This window comes from Desmodus rotundus, chromosome 1, assembly GCF_022682495.2.
Source record: "Desmodus rotundus isolate HL8 chromosome 1, HLdesRot8A.1, whole genome shotgun sequence".
NCBI classification, from domain to species: domain Eukaryota; kingdom Metazoa; phylum Chordata; class Mammalia; order Chiroptera; family Phyllostomidae; genus Desmodus; species Desmodus rotundus.
Genome location: NC_071387.1, coordinates 94,771,180 through 94,792,970, shown reverse-complemented (window position 1 = coordinate 94,792,970; position 21,791 = coordinate 94,771,180). Strand labels below are relative to the sequence as shown.

Here is a 21,791-nt window from a genome sequence, read left to right as displayed (position 1 = left end):
ACCCAAGAGATGGTGAAGACGATATGTAGACTATCTTTAAGACAACCCAATGACACAGATTTTATTATCCTTCCTTTTTTATAAACAACAACAACAACAAAAATAAACAGGCAGGATAAAGGAGACATAGAAAGCAGAGAAGGGGTCTAGGGTTTCAAGCCCCAAAGACCCTTGGTGTTTCATGCCCGGTGTGGAGACCCGTGCCTGGGAGGGCAAGGGCCAGATTTTAAGGGGATTTCTAAGTATTTTGTCAAAGAAATTCCAAGAGAGGCCCTGGCAGCCAGCCGTTCCACCGTGCCAATCAACACATCCCTGGTGGGAGTCACTTTATTCCTGGGTGAGAATATCAGCAGTGAGGACGTTAACCACTCCTGTGCAGGGTGGGAGGGCGTCCTCCTGGGGAAGACTTCCAGCGGCTCCATTTTTTCTCACTGGCTCCTGCTTAGGGACAGGTCACATTTTGGGATTGGGGAGACTGAAGAGAGACTGGTGTCTATTGGCCCATGCTTCTCAGTGGGTGGGGCTAAGTGCATTCGGGCCAAAATATAAATTCCTCACCCCAGTGCCCGCTGTGGCCAACCTTATCCCCACCACCGTCCCTGGCTCACCACGCTGCAGCTGGTCTGAGCGCTGAGTGTGCCAAACTCCTTGTGCCTCAGGGCCTCAGTGCACGCTCCATCCTCTGCTCAGAACACGCTTCCCCTAGGCCATCCTGGCTCCTTGTAGGCACCAAGGGCTCAACTCAGGACACCTCCTTATAGCTCCCCGTGTCTCAGACCCTGTTTTCCTCATAGCACATACCGGTATTTGCAATGTTTCCTTTTCTCTGTTTAATGTCTCTCTCCCCCACTAAACTGTAATGTCCAGGAGGGAAGGGACCCCATCTCACTGTTTCCTCAGAACCCAGTGCGTGGCTATCCTGCTCTTTTTCTTCCTCCTTCCCTGTACTAAGTTGCAAATGGGGGTGTGGGGAGGCAAGAACAGTGGCCTTTCTCCAGCTTTCCTGAAATTGGGAGGGTGGATTTAAATCCTGGTAAGAGATGGGGGAGGTGTCTCTAATTCTCCATTTCAGCCTCCCCACACACAGCTAATTCTATACTAACAGCCTGAGCTGACAACCCGGGTCTCCTTTGTGTAAGATCCTGAGTAGAGAATGGTTCCAGCCTCCATTCTGTTGGACTCCCAACCCAACTGCCTCTCCACGACCCACACAAAGGTGCTTCCTCTGTTGGCTGTCTAACTTTTAAATTGGCTTTTCTGAGACGATGCTCAGGCAGAGTGGATTAGAGCTGACACTTGACAGGTGCCATGCTGTACATGAGACGGCATCCCTTGGGGGCCGGGGGCTGTGCAGTCAGGCCTGGGTTCAAATGTGACTCCAGGAATCCCTAGCTGTGCGACCCTAAGCTAAACCTTAAGGCCTCCTTCCTCATCTGTAAAATTGGGATAATGATTCGACCTGGCTGCTAGTGCTGACATAGTGGATATACAGCATCTAACATATTGCTTGGCACTGAACAGTTATGGCTGGCTCAGGCTCCACCATTCACTGTTAATCTTAGCAAGTCCCTCTTCCTCTCTAGAGCAAAGTTTCCCCATCTGTAAACCGTGTGTGTGTTGGGGTGGGGGGTGACTCTGGCAGCTAAAGGGTTAGCTTTGGGCTCAGTACAGTGCAGACATTATTAACAAACATCAGGCTGCATGTAAGGTAGTGAGCTCCCTGTCACCTCTAGTGCATTGTGCAGAATGCCAGAGCAGGAAGGAACCTCAAATGGCCAAGCCCCTCACTTTGCACAGGTGACAAAACAGCTACTCAGGGACACAGAATCATCACACAGGAGGTTAAGATCCCCTGCCTGCCTCTGAAGCCCACTCCACCACGCCACCTACCTGGATGTCCAGAACAGATTACCTATAGAGTCTGGGTGACAGACACTGCCTGGGCTCAGCTATGGGCCTGCCACCAACCAGCTGTGTGGCCTTGGCAAAGAGTAGCAGCAGTTGCTGCCGGTGTCCCTGAAAGTGGCCATCCGACGGTGATGGGAGTGGGTGGACAAACACCCCAGCCCCCTGCCCTTTGCAGGGACACTGCAGGCGTGTGCTGTGCACAGCTTTCCAAAGCTGCTGGCAGGACGGAGCGGTAGCTGCCCACACCAGCACTGTCTGATAACACTCTTTACTGCCCCCTGCCCTTCCCTGCCTCACTGCCCCACTCCCCAGGCAGTTTCCTGGGAGCATCTCCTAAATCAACTAATTGCACTTGAATCTCTTCTCGGAGACACCTAAGCAGAGAGAGCAAGTTATTTAACCTCTTGGGCCTGGGCTCCCTGGATGGGAGGATTCGATGAGTTAATAGAGATAATGCATTCACAAAGGTGCCTGGCAGTGTGCTTGCTTCTTTAGTGAGAGAGAGAGATAAAGAACCTTTATTTGTAGAAAACTCTGCCCCTCCCATCCCACCCTCCTCAGCAAATACAAACACAGGTTTCAACAATCTTTGAGATGCACACAAACAAGTATTACTGAACCCCAGGTCTGGGCCAACATGCCAGGCTGAATGTGCCTGGTGTCGGCATCTGGAATGCCCAGCTCAGCCGGGTCACAGGCACGAGGCTCTCCCTCTGGCCTCTGTGGCTGCCAGCAACGGTGTCCGTGGGGGCACAGACCAGCCCCAAGGGAGCTGGGTGTGTTTATTCTGGGGATCCCATGCTTAACAGGAGCCCCCAGCCTTACAGTTGTGTAGGGATCTGACAGCAAACTGTCACCGCTCGGTAATCACCCTTTTTTGTGGGCTTCTGTTCCCCACCTTGACTAAGCAGCCCCCACAGCCCAGATCCTGCCTCCATTGTCAACCTAATGAAGCTCTGCTGAATGAATGGGCACCTCTGGGCAAATAACCACCCTCCCAGGGCCTCAATTTCCCATCTGTTTCCCAGGCCTCCCAAGGCCTCCCCTGATGGCCGGGTTACTTTCGAGGCTCAGTGTCCAAGCCAGTGACATGGCAGCAGCTGGTCCCAGGATTGGGCAAGACGCGGGCAGCGAGGGACTAGGTGAACAAAACACGCCTTGGGTGGGCATGACAGGGACAATATGCTGGAGAAGCTGTGGACTGATGAGGTGGCAACGGCTCCTCCGAGTCCTGGAAACCTGCCAGCTGGGCTGCCTTCCGGGGAGATGTTCACAGGTGCAGGCAAGGTGCTCCCAGCAACCAGGGGCCCACGCCTAGGATGCACTCGTGTGCGTGGGCCCTGCAGAGAGCACGGCCGCCACTTGGGGGTTCTGAGCACTGCTGGGGCCAGGCTGGAAGAACAGGGAGGACTTGCCCTCCAGGGGAGCCCCACCTGGCAGGGGGTCTGGGTTCCTCAGAAGGCTCACTGGGGGCTCAGACCTGTCTCCACAATGGCAGCCACAGCAGGGGCTGGACACGACACGGGCCTGGCCGTGCTCCTCCTGGCTGCCGCACTGCTTCAGGTGGCCGCACAGGTGGCAGGTGAGGGCTGAGTAGACAATGCCACTGCCCAGGTCGTCCCCGAGGGTGTCTGTGGCCAGTTCCAGGGAGAGCAGGGGCTTCTGGCGGTCCTCCCCCGTTGTCACTGGCTCCAGACCAGGGCACTTGGGGCAGCTGCTTGGGAGGAGTGAGTCCTGAGAGCTGGGAGGCGGCTCCATGTCCAGTCTGAAGGTGAATGGGGGTTCAGGGGCAGGAACCCCAGGGCAGCCAGAAGTGAGGCTCTGGCAGGGCCTGTAGCACCCCTCCCCGCTGCTGGCCTCAACTCCAGGTGTGCCTGGGCAGGTGGCACCGCTGGCGAGCAGGCTGGAGAAGGCCTTGTACCCAGCTGCTCCGTAAGGGCCACAGTCCGACGACCTGTCGCCCGGGGCACTGCCCTGCTTCACCGCGCACACAAACTCCCGATAGCCACTGGGGGTGGCCACGGCGGGGGCTGCGGCTGCCCTGTGCTGCAGGACGCTCTGGCGGAGGACCTGCTCCCAGGTTTCTGGCTCAGGCTGGAGTGCAGTGGGTGGCTCAGAGGGCTGGGGAGAAGAGAGGATGTTGGGGTCCCCTCCCTCCAGGCATTCCGACAGCTGTGCGTCTGAGGCAAGCTCTCCTGCACCTGAGGACGGGCTCAGGAAGTCGCTGAAGCTGCGGTAAGAGGGGTTGTCGGCGACGACGGCGGGCATCTCTGGGAAAGCCAGGCAGGTGGGGCTCTGCGTCAGAGGGGCTGACTCTGGGTTGAAAGGCTCCTCACTTGGTAACTCAGCCCAAGGCATCTGAGCACTTCCACTTCCTGAAGGTGGAGGAAGGCAGGATTCCCCCAGGCCTTGCGGGCAAAAGCCCCCATTCTCAGCCCCGAGAAGGTCCAGGAACAGGCTCTCTGTCAGCCGGGCCGCGATGCCCTCCCTACTGTCCTGGAAGCTGCCCCCGCTGCTCTCAGGTGACAGGCAGAAGCTCCCTTTATCTTGCTCCACTTCCTCCTCCTCCTCACTCTCCACCTGGGCCTCTAGCAGCTCCACGCACTTCACCACGCTGACGCTCTCTGGCGAGAGGATCGTCGTGCTGACCGCCACAGGGCACCACGGCGATTTTCCAGGCCCCCGGGAAGGCCCCTTTCTGGCAGCCTTGGAGGAACTGTCATCCCTTTCCATGTCATGCTCCAGGAAACAGGGCAGGAGCTTAGTAAGACAAGTCTTCCAGTGTCTGCAAAAGCAAAGGTGTGGTCAGGGTTCAGTGTCTCCACTTGGAAAACTCCTGTTCATCCTTCAAAGCCCAGCTTAGTATCACCCTGGGCTGATGTCTCCCTATGGCAGACATGCTTCCTGACTTTACAGTCGAGAATGCACCAGTCTGTGCTACCGCTGCCCTGGGAGCTCCTTGAAGGCAGGGCCTGTGTCTTACTTTGGGGTGTCTGGAGACCAGCACACAACCTGGTACTTAGTACAAACTCATCTATAACCTAAGGAAAGCACTTTGTCAGGGATGATGGTATTTAAAACACTTATCACCACACAGCATAAGTAATGACCAGTTAGAGCAGCTGTAGGGCCCTAGGGCTCCCTGTGTCCTGAAGTCCCCTGCTGTGCCCGGTACAAACCCTTTAGCTACTGGATTGTGGGTAGGCCCAGGAGGCCCTCTGGGGGAGCTAAGGAGGCCAAGGTGGTGGTGGCACACCCAAGGGTTTAGGATAGTGGTATCTGCCACCAGGATGCAACGACTCAGCATCCTAGCAGCTGGCACAGCTGCGCTGGCAGTCCACTCCACCAGCCTTGCTCGGGCCAGACTGTGCACTCCCCAGGGGGTTCAGCACGTGCCTGACCCACCGGGCAATTCAGGGGGCTCGGTCGGCAGCCTACCTACCCAGCCACTCCTCCTCCTGCCGCCCCTTGAAGGAAAAGTGCCGAGTGCCAAGGAAGAGAAGGCAGACACAGAGGGGGTGTGTGACCCCCTCTCACGGCGGCGCCCACCGCACCAATTCCACCCCCTTCCAAATCCCCATAGGCTATGCCTGAGCTTCATATACATACGGGCGCTTGGCTGGTTCCTGGCCTCCGGACCTCTTCCCCCACAGTGACACCTAGAACACAGAGACAGCCAATGAAACACAGCGGAGAGCCCTCCCGGCCCGCCTGGCGTACGGCCATGCTCAGAAAGGAAGCACCGTGAGGCTCGACGCCGTGGGAAGGATGTAAGCCTTGGCATCACATCCGAGGTCAGACCAGCTCATTCAGCTCTCTGAGCCTCAGTTTCCTGAGAATTAGTGAGATGACCCTAATATTAAGTTGTTGAGGCTGATGGGAAAATGGACACAGTCGTCTACAGGTCCTCCCACTGCTTGAATCTGGCCTGGCCATGTGACTTGCTTTGGCCAATAGAATGTGGTACAAGTGACACTGTGCCAACTGGACCAGCCTGCTGGAGGACGAGAAACACATGGCTTAGTCACCTCCATTCCCCAGGGGAGAGTCAGACAACTGCCAGACCTGTGAGGGGAGCCACTGGGGACAAGCCAGCCCAGAGAAGAGGTACCCGGCCCGGCCCAGATCCCCCCCCACCCAACCCTGCTGCTGAGCTGACCTGCAGAAGCAAGAGTACAGACATGGCTGTGGTTTCAACTAAGGTTTGGGATCATTTGTCACACAGCAAAAGCTGACTGATACATAAATGACACTATGTGCAGGACCCTGTAATATACCCTTTACATGCATTGTCTTGGTGAAGTCCCATGTCAGCCCTGTTACATAAACACTGCTACAACCCACTGTGGAGGACGGTGAAGGCTGGCATCAAAGCTAAGGTTGAGTGCTTGGCAAGGCCGCACTTGACTGCTTGCATCTGCAAGGTGGATCAAGCCAGCAGCAACAACAGTCGGGACCCACAGGGGTTAAGAAGGAGACAGTTAACCGCAAGCTTCAGCTGAATGCGACTCTAACTTTTGCAGAAGAAATATTTATCATTTAGATAGCCTGGGAATGGAGCAATTATGCCTGCAGTTTTTCCCTGAGTCTGCAAAACATCCTTGACCTTTATGTAATTAACCCTTATAAAATAAACGCAGAGACCATGTTCAGGATCATTGTCTCTCCATCAGAGGACAATGCCCCACCTGGCCCCGCTTTTCCTTAAACTGTCTCTGTCTGTGTCTTTCTTAATCTCCCGTTGCGCCCCCTCAGGGACCTCCTCCCCGAGTTCGTCTCGACAACCCACAGGAGAAAACTGAAGCTCAGAGAAGTTAAGCCACTTGCTCAAGCCCACCCTGCAGGGAAGTGGCAGAGCAAGGGTTCAAAGCCAGCACCATCGGACTCCAGAGCCTGCCATAGGGTCCCTGGAGAACTGAGAACCCTCAGACCTTCTAGACAGGACCTGCATCCCCGCCTTCCTCCTTCCTAGAGAACCCTGACGTAGTTCAGGCAAACCACACAGGCCCTCGCACTGGGGAAGCTGGCCCCGCCCTCAGCTCAGGGGCGGCCGCTGGTGGGTCTCAGGGGAATGGTTTGGGAGCAGCATGTGATGCACCTCAGGCCCATGAGAAACGAGGGGGGATTTGCTGGCATTTTGGCCGCAGTTTCCTGACCGTGAGAGGAAGACACAGAAAACGTGTCCTCGCCTTCCTCTGCTTTTGGCTGCCTGCCCTGGTACCTCCCCAGGAGACAATATGCAGATGACCTCAGGGGTCATCTCCTCCCAGGGGAGGGAAAAGCACCCGGGGACCAACCTGAGAGGAGCCCACTGAAGGTTGAAAAGTAGCTACGAAAGCTGAGCGGAGGGGAGGGGAAGCCTCTGGGCTCCTAACGACCACACTGAGCTGCTGAGTCCACCTCCCCCGAAACGTCCCCGACCGCTCAGGTGCAATTCCCAAAGCCAGTGAGTGTCTTTAACACCCCACACATCCTGAATCCTAGCTCCTCATGCAGGCAGTCCGCAGCATCCGAACCAACCCACGCTCCTACCTGAGACTCCTGGATGACAATGGTCACGAGGGGGCTGTGGGCTGGGTTGGGAATTTGGTCCCACCATTCTTTCTTAATCCTGAAAAAGGAGAGGGAAAGGTCGATTGGTCTCTCCTCCCATACAAATGATCATAGTCGCCAGTTCTTACCAGGGGTCAGAGACCATGTTGATCGGTTTTGGATGTCTCACCCCAATCCCGCGAAACAGGTTCTGTTGCCAACCCCATTCACAGATGAGCAGACTGAGGCCCAGAGGGGTGAAGTGCCAGCCAACAGGCAGAAGAGCCGGGTCAAGCTCCAGCATTCTGCTGCCCAGAACGGGGGTCCTCAGTTGACGTCTCCATCCTCAGTGGGAACAAGCCCCAGAGAAGTAGGAGAGACTCAAGGTGCAGAGAATTCTGGGCTTTCCCATCAAAATCCCCTCCACAGAGCAGAGGAGAGCAAGGTGCCAGGGAGAGGCTGGGGCCGGCCTGAGAAGCTGAGGAAACCCAGGAGAAATGGACTCCTGCACTCTCCCTGGGTCAGCCAGGAGCCATGGAGAGTCAGCTCTGAGAGGGAAGGTCCTCAGATTACCTCTGGATGAGCCTCTGCTGACTCCACTCAGTCAGTCAACATGTCTTTACCGAGCACCTACTATGTACCACTCACTGTGCCAGGCTTCAGAGACACAACAGTGAACAAGACAGACAAAAGCCTTGCCCTCACAGAACTGACCTTCCAGAAGAGGGAGACAGACAAACAGATACGGAAATGAACACAAGACACCCCATTAAGTGCCATGGATAAAAATAAAGAAGGGAATAGAGAGGAATGGAGCGTGGGATCCAGGAGGGCCTCCCTGAGGAGGTGACCTCTGAGTGGCGACTGAAGGTGGATGAGGAGGGAGTCATGGCGATGCCTGGGGAAACGGCTTTCCCATACGGGGCACAGTGACTGCAAAGGCTCGGAGGGAACTTGCTTAGTGTGTTCGAAGAACAGCGAGGAGACTGGAGTGCTGGAACACAGTGAGTGGGGCTGGGAAGGTCAGGCGATGGGGAAACTGAGGCTCAGAGAGGGGGAAAAGACCAGTGTGGCTAAGAGGTGTCAGTGACAAGACGTGGAGAGGAAAACTTGCAATCCCTGCACACTTAATGTGTGCCCAGCAAAGTGCGGGGCACCCCCGTGTCAATCCTCAGCCACCGATGACCCGTACGTGGAGGGCAGGGCTCGCCAGTCCCACTTCAGAGACGGGAGGACTGAGGCTCTGAGCCGCTATGCTTCCTTGGGCTCAATCCCACTGGAAACCAGGCTCCTCCTGCCCTCCAACCCACCGCGATCCAGGACTCCCTTGGGGCTCCTAGGGCTGAAGAAGTGTGTCCTCGCCACATCCCAGCCTGCAGAGGAGGAGCCCAAGGCTGACGGTCACACAGCTGCCGAGCACCAGGGCCAGCACCTGAACCCAGGCCTCCTGATTCCGTCAGGGCAACTGTCCACAGTTCTCGGTCTATTGTCACATGCCCCCCACTGTCTGTCCAGATCATACCCCGGGCACGACCCGCCTCCCTTTGCCAAGGAAGTCCCTTCCCCAGCCCTACCCGGGCCAGCTCATTCCCCCAGTCAGGGCCTGCCCTGGCCTCCCCACCTACAACAGCACCCGGAACGTTCCTGCCCTTCCCCTGGTTACATTTCCTTCAGCCAAGGGTCACCGTGGAAACGGCTGTAGCTACTTGTCAAGCTGACATCTGTCTCCCACAAGGAGCACAGAGTCCTTGTCGGCTTTGTCTCAGCTGCTGCCTCAGTGCCTTGCACGCAGTAGCTGCTCAACATGCACTTATCGCCGAGCAGAGGACTGCAAGCTGGTAAGCGAGCGGAGGGCCTCCTGCCCACTGCGCACCCCAAAGGGGCCGCCCCGAACTCACTTGACGATGCTGAAATAGCAGGACACGCAGACGACCAGAATGACCATGCAGGCGATGATGACGCCAAGCGGGAGGTGCCGCTCCCAGGGCCACGGGTAGTCTGGAAGTGGGAGGGAAGCCGTGAGCCTGCATCGTGCTGAGCGCAGCCTGGTCTCCACTCCCCAGAGCTGGAGACCGAGCCTCAGGGAAGGGTCCTCCCAGACCCTGCATGATCTGGCCACCACCAAGCCCTCCCGCCTCAACCCCTCCTCCCTCCCTTGTGCTTTGAGCCCTTGTCACGCTGGTCCTTGCTGTCCCCTGCTCCTGCAAAGCTCAGTGCCACCTCAGGATCTTGAACTTGCTGCTCTTTCCTGAAGCACAGAGGTCAAGGGCAGTGACTCTGGACCACCTGAGTTCAGCGCCTGACTCTTCTGTCCTATCCTCACTGGTGACCCAGGACAGGCCCTGCACACCCTCTGTGCCTTGGTTCCTTATTGGCACAGTGGGGTTAACAGTGGCAGGGTTGGGAGGGTTATGTGACTGAATACATTCTGCACCCAGAACAGTGCCCGCGCAGCCCTGTGCATCCGCTGTCACGTCTGCACACGGCTGGCTCCTTCCGCGTTCACTCCGCTGCCGCCTGCTCTGGACCCCCCACACCCTCTCTGCTGCTGCCCCCTCATCACTCCGCGCCTTACTCTGTTTTGGTCACTGCTGATTCCCCAGCGTCTAGCATGGGGCCAGGCACATAGTAGGAGCTCAATAAATACCTGTGGAAATAAAGAATGAGTGTCCGGCACACTGCATATGTCCCATAGACGCTATTTCTTGTCCTTTCCCTTCTCTTTCCCAGGCCAATGTTAAAATCAAATCAATTCAACAGAACTTTCCCAAGGACTTCCTGTGCACCTGGCCCTGTTCTGGCACTGGAGACACAGGGTAGATACTACCCACGGAGCTCACAGCCCAGCGTGGAAGACAGGTGGGCAAAGAGACATCCACAGAACAAGGTGAGTGATGCTGAGAGGGGTGTGTGGTGGGTGGTGTTGGAGTACCTGCCAAGCACCACTGTGCCCAGCACTCTAAAGAACCCTTCTTTCGGTAAATGTTCACAACAGCCTCCACTCTCCCCAATGAGCAGATGATACCTGAGGTGGCCTCCCTTTCCCTACCGCCCCTTCTTCTCTGCCAGGTAGCAATGTGGTCACCTTAAGGTTTGGGCCAATCACAACTGTCCTAGTCTCCTTTCCAGACATGAATTCCCAGCCTCTACTGCAGTTGGAAGAGGCCATGTGACAGCCCTGGCCAATGAGATGCAAGGGGACGTAATGCTAGGGAAGCTTCTGGAAAGATTTTTTTGCTTCCTACTAAGAGAGAGAGAGAGATGAACGAGGTGCATTCCCTTGTAGCAAGCAGCCTTTCATTCCCATTGGTCCTTGGGATCTGAGGGTACGTGTAGCAGCCAACTTGGGGCCATGAGGTGACAAGTTTACAGATAAAACACTACCATGCTAAAGATGGCAGGAAGAAAGAAGACAAGACTTTGGGGGCAACATCACTGAGCTGCTATATAAACCTGGAAAGGTCCACTTGAAAGACTTCACTTTATGTGAGATAATTTAATATTTCCATTGAAAAAGCCATGCGATAAAGTTGCAAAGTGTTGTTTTGAGGATGCAGCTACTAACTGAGGGGCTACATTTCCCAGAATCCCTTGCAGTTATGTGTGGCCGTGTGGCCAGTTTCACCAATAAAGCGTGAGAGGAAGTGAGGTGTGTCGCTTCCGGGCTAAGGCTTTTAAGAAGCGGGTGAGGTCTCCCTGCTCTCGTTCCCCTTCTGCTGGCTGGATGCAGACAACGGGAGGGCCCTTAGATATTCTTACCTTGGGGCCCACAGACCTTCAATGAAGATGCAGATAGAATTCAAGGGTCTGGGAACTTGGATGGGACAGAAATGACATCTTTATTTTTCACTAACTTCTGACACCTAGCATTTCCTCCCGTTAGGAACGGAGGGAGCAAACCACAGTAAGAGCAGCACCAGTCCCTCAGCTCCCAACAGAAATCACAGCTGTTCTCATATCGCATTGCAGCTGCCAGACCATGAAATATCACTTCTGCTCGTCTACTCAGAAAACCTGGTGTTTATGAGAACTACCCCCGGATCTTGTTTTCAATGTGTCAATAAAGAAGTACATATTCCTAGATAATATATTTAAAAATATTTTTATAATTCCATTTCAATATTAGCTTCCCTTGTAACCCTATGTATTTTATTTTATACACTTAAAAATATTATCCTGAACGGGGTCCACAGGCTTCACCAGACTGCCAAAGGGGTCCACGAAACAAAAAGGGTTCATCGTCTTCGTCCTAGAGAATGATGGGGCCTCCAGGAGAACCACCCACAGACCTGCCAAGTTCACGTCGGACGGTTACCCGGGCGAGAAATACATCTGTGCAGTGACCTTGTGGGCTTGTCATTACTGCAGCCCAGCTTCCCCACCCTGGCCAGCACGGCGCGTCAGTTTGAGCCCTGTGACCTGCAGTTAGAGGCGTCCTATGACATGGAAACCCAGCTGCTCGGCCAGGGGGAGCGTCTGGCCACAGAGTAAAAGTGGGGAGGGGAGATTCTAAGTGCTCAGGACTCACAACAGATACTCACAGTTAAGCCACGTGACGCTGGGGCTCCACTCACTCCAGGTGCTGTTGTAGCTCCGAGCCCAGGCCCTCACCCGCGCGCGGTAGGAAACCCCAGGCTTTAGGGTGCTGGCCGGGAGGCGGAGGGTGGGCTCCCTGTAGGTCACATTGTGGACCGTGCACTGGTGGGGGAAAGGAAGACATTACTGCACCAGCGGGGGGAGGGGAACACCAGCTCCCACTCTGGCTGCTGTCCTTAGCTGACCCCGTGGTGGTTCAGAGCCACCAGCCTGGGTATTTGGTTATTCCTGCAACCCAGGCATCGCTTGGCAGCTCCATAGCTGTGACCAGAGTTGCGGAGACGGTCTGGAAACCGCCCTCCCCCCCGCTACTGACTAGCCACATAGCATGACTGGGCAAGAAAGAATGTTTCCTCATCTGTGAATTGAGGGTAGGGTCCCTCCTGTCACTTTCTGGCTGTGAGACCTTAGATAAGTGACATAACCTCTCTGGTCCTTGATGTCCTCTTCTGCAAAATGGGATCATAAAAGTGCCTACCTCCCAGGGCTGTTGTGAGGATCAAATGGGTTAATACAGGTAAGCCCTGAGGACAGGGCGTGGCACGCAGGGAGCGTACCAGTGATCTTCCTGAAGCACAGGCAGAGTCGCTGTGCCCCTCTCTCCTTTGTGGGCTCCTGGAGCCTCCACGGTCAGGCCCAAATCACTGGCCCGAAATCTCAGCCCCGCCCACCAGCCCCCACTGGGAAGAGAGTCCAAAGTCTGGTGCTAAGTGGGAAAGGTGAGATGATGATTAGTACGTGTTGTCTGCTGCCTTTCGTGTTAAAAAAAATGGGGGCAGGCAGACTCTGAGAGCCCCCCGCCTCGTATTGTGCCCCTGTGGGGTGCCCCTTCTCGAGTGTGGGCAGGGCCTGTGACTTGTTTCTAACCTACAGACTGTGCAAAGGTGATGGGGGCAGGACTACACCTACGTGACTGTGTTATGTAAGGCTGTAATCCCAGCTCGCTAGGACACCTCTCTCTGCCCCTTGCTGGCCTGGAGAAGGCTGCAAGGTACGAGGGTGGCCTCCTGCCAAGGGCCAGCAGAACCTGAGGCTCTCGGTCCGACAGCCCCCAGGAAACCGAATGTTGCCAACATCACAGGAGCCTGGGATGACCCTTCTCCAGCTGAGACTCAGGTGAGACCGCAGCCCTGGCCAACTCCTCACTGCAGCTGGGGACCCAGCAAGCTGCACCCAGACTCCTGACCCCCCGAAACTGGAGCAGTAACTGTGTGCTGTCGCTGTTATGTAGCAGCGGGCTCAGTGATGAACGAACACGCACGTTTGCCTGCCCGGGCGTCCACCCTCTCCGGACGGAGACATGTGCCTCAGACCCTCGCCCTGCTCCAGCCAGCCTGCCTTCCCTCCTGGCAAGAGGCAGAGCAGTGGTCAGCCTCTGGGAAGAGGGACTGGAGGTTGCAGGTGGAAGAGAAACACATTTTCCTTCTAAGTCCTTTTCTACTATTTGAAGTTTTACTTCACATAAATATGAGTTTGATTTTTAAAAACTTTTAGAAATAAAGTCTGTGTTCAAGATCAATCTGCCAGCAAGTACACGGCCCAAACCCTCTGCCTGGGGCTCCTCTCCCTGAGGGGCCGGCCCCTTGTGGCTCTCCCTCTGCCTGCGGCCCCTGCAGTGCCTTCCTGGTGCCGGCAGCTCCAGCAGTTCTGCTTCCACTTGGGTTGGAAAGCGTTGGGGACAAAGGTCTGGTGTAAAGTGAGCTGAGGAGAGGCTGTGCAACGAGGCAGCAAAATCTCGACAGGCTGCTGGAAAAACTGGGGAAGCTGGAGCTCCCGGGGGAGCTGAGGACAGGGTGGGAGCTGTGGGAGACCAGAGCTGGGAGACAACAGCACTCTCAGCCTCAGTATTCCTCTCTTTCTTAACATGATAAGCTGGAAGCAACAGCTGGACCTACTTCACCAAAGGAACCAAACACCTGGAGATGACTGGAACGATGGGAAATATGTTGTCACTAAGGAACAAAAGAGAAATCAAGCTCCCAAGGAACACCTTGCGGTTGGTTTGTTTTTTGAAGAAAAGGCCAGGTGTTTGGAGACCACCTCAGAGAGGAAGATCCTGGGAGGAGAGACAGGTCCCAGCTCCACCCTCCCGGCAGCAGGACCCTGGGTAAGTGACACCACCTCTCCAGGCCTCAGTGTCCTCAACACTAAAACGGAGACAAGCACTTCCTGCCTGCAGGGCTGTCACAACTGTCAGTGACTATGCTGAGTGGCACATAATAGGCACACAAGAAATGGTAACCTCTGTGATCATGAGCATGGCATTTATGGCCTGGAATGGACTTGTGGCCTCATTTTCTGTGTTTTCCACCCCATATACTCCCACCTCCCAGTAATCCTCAGATATACCATGAATTTTCATATCTCCAAGCCTTTGCTCATGTTGTTCCTTCTGCCCGGCCTATCCTTCCCCTCCTTACTTATCAAGGATACTCCTATACATCCTTCAGTGCCTAGGCCGACACTCCACCTCCATTATGGAACCTTGTCTAGAAATCAGCCAGGACAAAGAGTGGCTCCCTTTCCAAAATCCCACGATAAGCTCCTAACATCTCTTCTTAGAATTGATCCCATCCAGTCTGAGCCACAGCTGGTGTCTGCAATACTGTAGCAAATATGGCTGGACACCAGCCCGGAATCTGTGCCATTGGGGTCGGGTGCCCGAAGCTCAGGGCAGGCAAGCCTCGTGTCTCCAGCTCTAGGGTTAATCCTCAGTGACGTAAACCAGAGATTTTCAGCTGGTGCACTGCAAGATTTTTAAACCATGTAATACCTGACTGTTTAGTCAGGGGCACTGACCTCTATTCCCTTAGACTGTCAAATAAAAAAATGACGACAGCCAACACAACAATAGCTGTCTGGTGTGAATGCCCTCTCTCACTGTAAATGTGTAAGTCATATAAAAGAGTTGCATCTCACTGGTCACGTTGCATCATAAGGTTAAGCCCGACTGCTTAATTCTTGGTAACAGAACTCCTTATATACAAATACAGGCATCTGATTTTCTATAAAGTCACTTTGGAGCAAAAAGGGTAGGTAATTACTATTTTTTTTGTAAGTCAATCAAAATTATACCTTTTTAAAATAAGATTGGCAAAAAGTATATTTCTTGGTGTGCTGCAGAATTTTAGTAATTAGTTATGTGTGCCATGAGATGAAAAAGGTTGAAAATCGTTGGTCTAAACCAATCGTGGCCATCCATCCCTAGCCTTTGATTGGTTAGAGAGGAGCATGTGGCTAGCTCTGGCCAATGACTAATAAGAGGAATTCTTCAGGTCCAGTTCTGACCTTAGGACGGGAGCCATGGAGGAGGGATGCCTCAACAGCCTCTGCCCTACCAACACCAGGAGAAGTTGGACCTGGAATTCTGAGGCCTGGGGTGGCCCTGAGTGTTGGGAGCGGTTCCACTCTTGCTGGCTGACAAAGTCCCAGAAGATGTTCCCGGAAGGCAAAGACCAGATGGGAAAGGAAAACTCCCCACTCTTCCCCTTATAGTGTGTTTCATCTTATTAATCATGGGTGGTTTTTGGATGGTGCGTCATAATGGTGGGAAAAAGACTTTCCCAAGAGGGGTTCCAGGGAAACAGGAGACTGCAGACGGAGTGACAGAAAGTAATTCCACACGCCCCGATACTCCTGCCTGTAATTCTAGGGAGTCAAAAGAACTTTCTCATAAGATTAATGTACCGCGAAGGAGAAACAGGATATAATCAGACCAATACGTTTCTAGTCAACAAGCCCCTCCTTTACCTTAAATAAGAATATATATCAATTAGACAGCCATAGAAATAAGAAAAGCTGGTTAGCTATTAGGTATACAGAAACAGTTACTATGAAGCTAAAGTTTATAGTACACAGAGAAACATTTTAGACAGAAAAGATAGATAGCTAAGTTAGATATCACAAAGGCCTTATTGCCTCTGCTCAATCTACCGTATACTTTTGCCCTATGAACAATTTCTGAAAATGTCTAATCGTCTGATTTATGACTCTCCTAGTTAAAATAATCTTTGTTCATTATAACTGAATCTATGGAAACTTTGGCCAAAACAATCCTTGTTTAATATATTTAAATCCATAGAAACTTTCGTACTTTTCCTGGTTACCTTTGTATTGATGTTTCTGCTTAACTGATCATGCTATACACTTGCAAATGTTAATCTATGCCACAAAAGAAAATATAAAAATCCATTTGTGCTTGCAATAAACGGAACAGAGCTTCACTGTCCTCTGAGGCGTGATGTTGTCTGTCTCCCATCGCCGACGCCTCATAGCACCTTCGGGACCCCCTGGACTCTGCTGCGGCTGGACCGCGGCACCTGAGCACCTACAGGCCCACTGAGCCATGGCCCAGGCCCATTGACTAGTTCTGGCCACTGGCTGGAGAATGGCACCAGGTCCTAAACCAGGCTGTGTTCCAGCCAGCCCAGTTCCTGTTCCCCCTCCCCAGAGTCTCCTTTGGGGATCCACCCCCCTCCATTCTCAGCCCATCTGGCTTGGGTGGAGCCAACCACAGCTGCAGGTCCAGAGATGGGCATGTGGCTCATCCCTGGCCAATCAGAGCATGGCATCAGCACCCTCTCTCCTGCCCACAGCTGGGTCCATGACCCAAGCCCAGGACTCTTGTGAGGACTCTCTGGAAAGAAAAACTCTTCCCACTGCAGCCTTGGGACCTAGGCCTGGAGCTGCTCGTGGGCATGTTGGCCATGTGAAGGAAGAGCCTGCCTGAAAATGAGGCCAACGCAGAATAAAGCCGGGCCAAGCAATGGGTAGACTCCTGGAACCTGGGTCCAGCCAAGATAAGCAAATACATATGTTGCTTGGATGCCTCTCTCCCATCCAGGCTGTGCCCTGAACAGGCACAGGACGCGGGAAGACTAATGGACAAAACTGGACCTGCGTCTTCGCTTGGCATCTGTGCCGCCCTCCCCTCCCCAAGTGCTCTCTGAGCCTCACGGTGCGTGGGCCCCACTCCTGCTCCTGGCCCACATCCTGGCCCAGGGCCAAGAAGCAACCACACCTGAGAGATGGAAATCAACACCCACCCCCTCCCTGGCTTGCCCAGGAAGAGAAGCAGCAGCAACGGAAGCTGACGTGGGAGCGTCCTATGTCTGGGGCCTGCACCCTGGCGGCCGAGGGCAGGCCAGCTCGGGTCCAGTATGAAGGCACAGCCCAGTGCAGACCCTCGACAGCTCTGACGAAGGGCCTTACAGGCCAGGGTGCGGGAGGGAGGAGCTGATGGGAGTTTCCAAGGCCTGTGGCCGCAGGGGAAGAGGAGGAGGGTGTGTGCAACATTCTTCATGCCAGGCGTGGGGGCCTGTCTGTCACCCACTCTGTGCTCTCAGCAGCCCACGGGGTGGTGGCCTCATTATCCCCAGGGCGGAGATGAGGAAACTGAGGCACAAGGAGGTTAAGGGACATGCTCAAGATCACACAGACCGCAGGTGGCCGGACAGGTATCAGAGCCCAGCGCTGTGGGGCACAGGGGTCCGTGGGGTGCAGATGTCCTCCAGCGGAATGTCTGAGGGGAAAACGTGGCGGCAGGAAGTGGCCTCCACCCTCACCAGCACTAAGCTAGAGGGGCCGAGCCGTCCCTGTGCGCGCCCTACCGTTATTCACTTCCCAGATAAGTCAGCTCTGCGTGTGAAGAACGCCAATACACTCCTTTAAAAAGGGGCCACTGTCTCTGCTGAGGCTGGAACGCAAGCATCGGATGCCATGGGTGTCACGGAAAAGTAAACGCAGTGAGAACCCGGCGAGATGGCTTTAAGTTATGGCCAAACCTGTTTTCTGGGGGAAGGGTCTGAGCCCACAGCCTCCCACGGTCACCCCAAGGATGAGCAGCCCTGTCTGCTCAGCTGAGACCTCCCTCACCAGTCAGGGTCGGGAGGGAGATGATGCTGAGTGACTGTCGTGCTGTGGGACTCAGTCATCTAAGTGTGTTCCCGAAATCTCAGTGTCCCTCCGGCCCCTGGGAAACACAGACGTGGCCCAGAGCCTTCCTTTGCAGACGGGGAGCAGACCCAGAAATAACGTCCCTTCTCTGCACACTGGGCATTGGGCGAGGGGTGGAAGGGCTGCCTGGCACAGAGCCCAGGGAAGAGACTGGGACTCTAAGTCCCTGGTTGCTGTTAGCCCAGCCGTCCTCTCCATCTCCCACCCCCGGGCCTGTGTCTCCACCCACCTGAGTCTCAAGAGGTGGTGCAGAACCCCCGTAGGGCCCACTCACCGACACTGGGTCGTCTTCATCTGAAACGATGACCTGGTAGGAGAGCTCGGAGTGCAGGAAGTTCTCAGGAGGGTACGGGTTGCTCCAGCTCAGCCGCCACGTACGGGAGATGTCGGTGTCGATTGTGAGGTTTAAGGGGGTCCTGGGTTTCACTGCGGAGAAGCGGCGTCTGGTGAGGCTTGTTGGCCTGCAGGCCCCGGCCACTGGGGCTTTCGGTGAGCCCCACGTCTGTGCGGCACATCCATACGGTGCCACCCGGTCGTGACAGGGAGTCACGGCCCTGACACTCGTCCCAACGCTGCCGCGACTCTGCTTGGTGCCGCGTGGACCTGGCCGTGACTGCCTTTCTCCAGCGAATGCAGAGTGTATAAACCAAAGGTCCCCGAACTTCAGCATTTCCTCTTTCATCCTGCACACTATTGGCCACATCTGTGTGCTATGCTATTTACTATTTTTCTTTATTTTGATTCATGTGTTAAGAAACTTAGTCTCTTTTTAAGCAATCAGATCAATATATAATGTGCATCAAAATGAACATACATATGTAAGAATTATTTTGTGGGTCTGTTCACGGGTCAATTTAAATACCCCCGACCACCAGCGGATGAGCAGGCCCTTCCGGAACTGCTGATGGAGGGGTGGAGGCTGTGAGCTCCATGAGACCTGTCAGAGATTCCTCCGCTGCTTAGTAGCCGTGTGACCTTAGGAGGCTTACTTGCCTTCTCTGTTCTACAGTTTACTCAATTGCAAAGTGGGGTAATAACTGTCTTCTGGAAACTGAGGCTCAGAGGTAACGTGACTCACCCGAGGACACGCAGAGCTGAATGGTGCGCTGAACCCCTGAACTCCTGTCACCCACCCCAGCGAGTCTGGGGGAATGCCTGCAGGGACTCCCAGGGCAGGACAAGGCCAGCCTTCCGGGGTCCAGACTGCCTGAAGCAGCAGCAGAGCAGCCCACAGAGGGCAGAAGGACAGCCCCCCTCCGTTTCTGACCTGCCGCAAGCGTATCTGCTGTCTAACAGGCCTGCTCCCCACGCCCCAGTCAGGGCTCTTAAATCCCGGGGCTGAAACACCTGAGCTGAAGGGCCCGACGTACCGCTGAGCCCAGCCCCATTGCAAAGATGGGAGGACCAAGGCCCAGACGAGAGCAAGAACCCCATCAAGTTTAAGAAGTGGTAAGAGGCTGCTGGGGTCTTCCCCTGCCCCGAGCCCAGCTGGCGTGGGAGCCCCTGAACCCTGCCCGGCCCCACTCACCGTGCTCGCTGGGCCTGAAGGAGCCACTCCACAGCAGCTGCGTCCCAGCCCACAGGTCCAGCTGATAGGTGTCCCCACTGACCACGTCGTCCATCAGCACATTGCACAGGCACACTGTGCTTTCCCTGTTCTCAGGGACACACGTGTGGTTTCTGCAGACACGGGGCTGTGTTAGGTCGTCGTTGTGCACACGTGGGTGTCCCCAGTACATGCCTCGAGCACCCACGTGCTCTTCCAGTTTCCTGGTTGTCTCTCCTCAAGGGCAAGATCAGGGGACTTGGAAGCAGAGCAGCCAGGGTGAGTGGTGGGGACAGTAGACCAGGATGGCCTTCCCTGCTGGCCACAGCCCCCAGCACACCCATCATGGACTGTTATACAGCCCTGGCCACCGCCTCGGCCCCAGGACTCGGCTCATCCCCAGGAGCCAGTGCAAGGGAAGAAGCCGTGGCATCAAAGAATGTGTGACAGCCTGTGTGTGTGTTCCAGCCGCCTCTGGGGAGCATGGCCCCCCAGTGTGCAGAGGACTGGGGCGCACGCCCTGTGCACCACGGCGTGACCCTAAAGTGCCTCCCCAAACAGCCGGCCCCACGCCCCGTGGGCTAGGCCAGGGGGCGGCAAACGTTTTCTGTGAAGGGCCAGACAGTGCGCTTTGGGCTTTGGGAGTCACAGCATGTCTGTCCCAACGACACAGCTGGGCTGATCTAGCCCGGAAGCAGCCATGGCCCACGCGTAAGCGAGCGGGCGCGGCCGCGTGCCAACAATACTACTCACGAAACCAGGGGGTGGGCCCCCTGGGGCTCACGGGCCCCAGTTTTCCGTCTCTGGTCCCAGCCCCCGGACCACGTACAGAAGCACCGCCCGCCCACCTTTGCGTGCCGTGGAAGACCGCCTCTGTCAGCACGCCCCCACTCCAGGGTGGCCCGGACCCTGCCTGCCCTGGGCACCGCCTGTCACCCCAGTGAGCCACAGGGAACGATGGGCCCCACGTTCCACGGCAAACTCCACCGCTAACTGCGCCCCAAGCAAGGGTCTGGTCCAGCGGGTCTCTGAGAGGGGCCTGGGGACCCACGGGGCCAACTGCTGTCAGAGTCACACTGAGGGTCACCTGCCATTTTACTCTGTTTCTCTCACAAGCATACCGTGGGGTTTTCAGAGGCTACGTGGCGCATTATGATGTTGTTGATCTGATGGCATGTGTGCTGGTGTGATCTAACTTTTCTGTTTTAATTCCTTATCAGGTAAACATCAACAGCTGTAAGCCAGCAGCCCCCAACCTTTTTGGCACCAGGGAACCGTTCACTCACTCGTTGGCTGCTCACCTCCTGCTCTGGGGCCCAGTCCCTAACAGGCCATGGACCAGGACCGGTCTACAGCCCAGGGGCTGGGGGCCCCCTGCTATAAGCTCCCTAGACAAAAGCTTTCGGGGCCCTCACTAACTTCTAAGCACCCGAGAGTCCTGAGACCTCAGGTGTGAGAAGTGCCGGTGTGGTCCAGCACTCCACCCACAGCCACAGGCCCCATGCCTCCGGGGCAGTGCGCCCTCGGGGAACCACAGTCAGCCCCAGGCCCTCCAGGGCACCCCCCGGACCAGGTGAACTCCCAGCGCCCCACTCCCGCACAGGCTTACTCAGAGTCCGGAAAATCCAGCTGGTAGGTGAGGCGGAGCTCAGCGCTGCAGTTGGCGGGGCCGTCCACCCTCCACTCGCAGGTTGAGGTGCTGATGTAGTCGGAGAAGCAGGTGGGCCGACGCAGGACCTGCACACTCCCTGGGGAGACACAGGGGTGCTCTGAGCAGCCGGAGCCCAACAAGCAAGAGGGACCTGCGCCACCGGGACAAGGCGCAAACCAGCCCGAACAGGACCAAGGGGCCCATCACAAAACCAGGAAACCATGGCCCCAGGCGCGGTCAGGAGCCAGTCTTCACAGAGCTGGGCCAGGCCCGGGGCTCCTGGAGCCTCCCAGCTGGCACTAAGTGATTCCGAAGCTGAAGAAATGCCCTGGGGTGCCAGGTCCATTACAGGGGACACCCCAAGTGCAGCTTTATGTTATGTGGCTCAACTACTTGCCCTTGGCCAAATTAAAGGGAAAACAGCCTACAGGCTAAGGAGTGCTACCTGCCAACAGGCACCTGCCCTGCCGCGGTGTGGCGGGGAGGCTGTTGTCCATGTGCCCGCTCCCCACCCCTCACCTCTTCTCCACCCCTCTCTGAGCTCAGGAGGCTGACCCCCAAGACCTCGTCACCCAGGTGCCCTTGTCCTCTGGCTTCTTGTTG

At 55.6% G+C, this 21,791-nt stretch overlaps 1 protein-coding gene and 1 long non-coding RNA gene across 6 annotated transcripts in view; one reads left to right on the top strand and one right to left on the bottom strand.

Moving 5' to 3' along the window:
- Nucleotides 1-35: 35 nt before the first annotated feature.
- LOC112304724 (interleukin-4 receptor subunit alpha) overlaps nucleotides 36-21,791 on the bottom strand; it is a 44,213-nt gene continuing 22,457 nt past the window's right edge. For all 5 annotated transcript variants that reach the window (XM_053926316.1, XM_053926317.2, XM_053926319.2 and 2 more), the window contains 8 exons: nucleotides 21,147-21,285; nucleotides 19,520-19,671; nucleotides 18,266-18,417; nucleotides 11,982-12,138; nucleotides 9,339-9,438; nucleotides 7,441-7,519; nucleotides 5,518-5,567; nucleotides 36-4,693 (listed from right to left, as the gene is read on the bottom strand). In XM_053926316.1, the coding sequence (XP_053782291.1) occupies nucleotides 3,223-4,693; nucleotides 5,518-5,567; nucleotides 7,441-7,519; nucleotides 9,339-9,438; nucleotides 11,982-12,138; nucleotides 18,266-18,417; nucleotides 19,520-19,671; nucleotides 21,147-21,285 (2,300 nt within the window). In that variant the 3' untranslated portion in view covers nucleotides 36-3,222. The remainder of the gene's footprint in view (nucleotides 4,694-5,517; nucleotides 5,568-7,440; nucleotides 7,520-9,338; nucleotides 9,439-11,981; nucleotides 12,139-18,265; nucleotides 18,418-19,519; nucleotides 19,672-21,146; nucleotides 21,286-21,791) is intronic.
- Nucleotides 12,770-16,420, top strand: LOC123479732 (uncharacterized). Its single transcript, XR_006655453.3, has 3 exons — nucleotides 12,770-13,152; nucleotides 13,909-14,143; nucleotides 15,312-16,420. It is a non-coding gene; the product is annotated as an uncharacterized lncRNA (long non-coding RNA).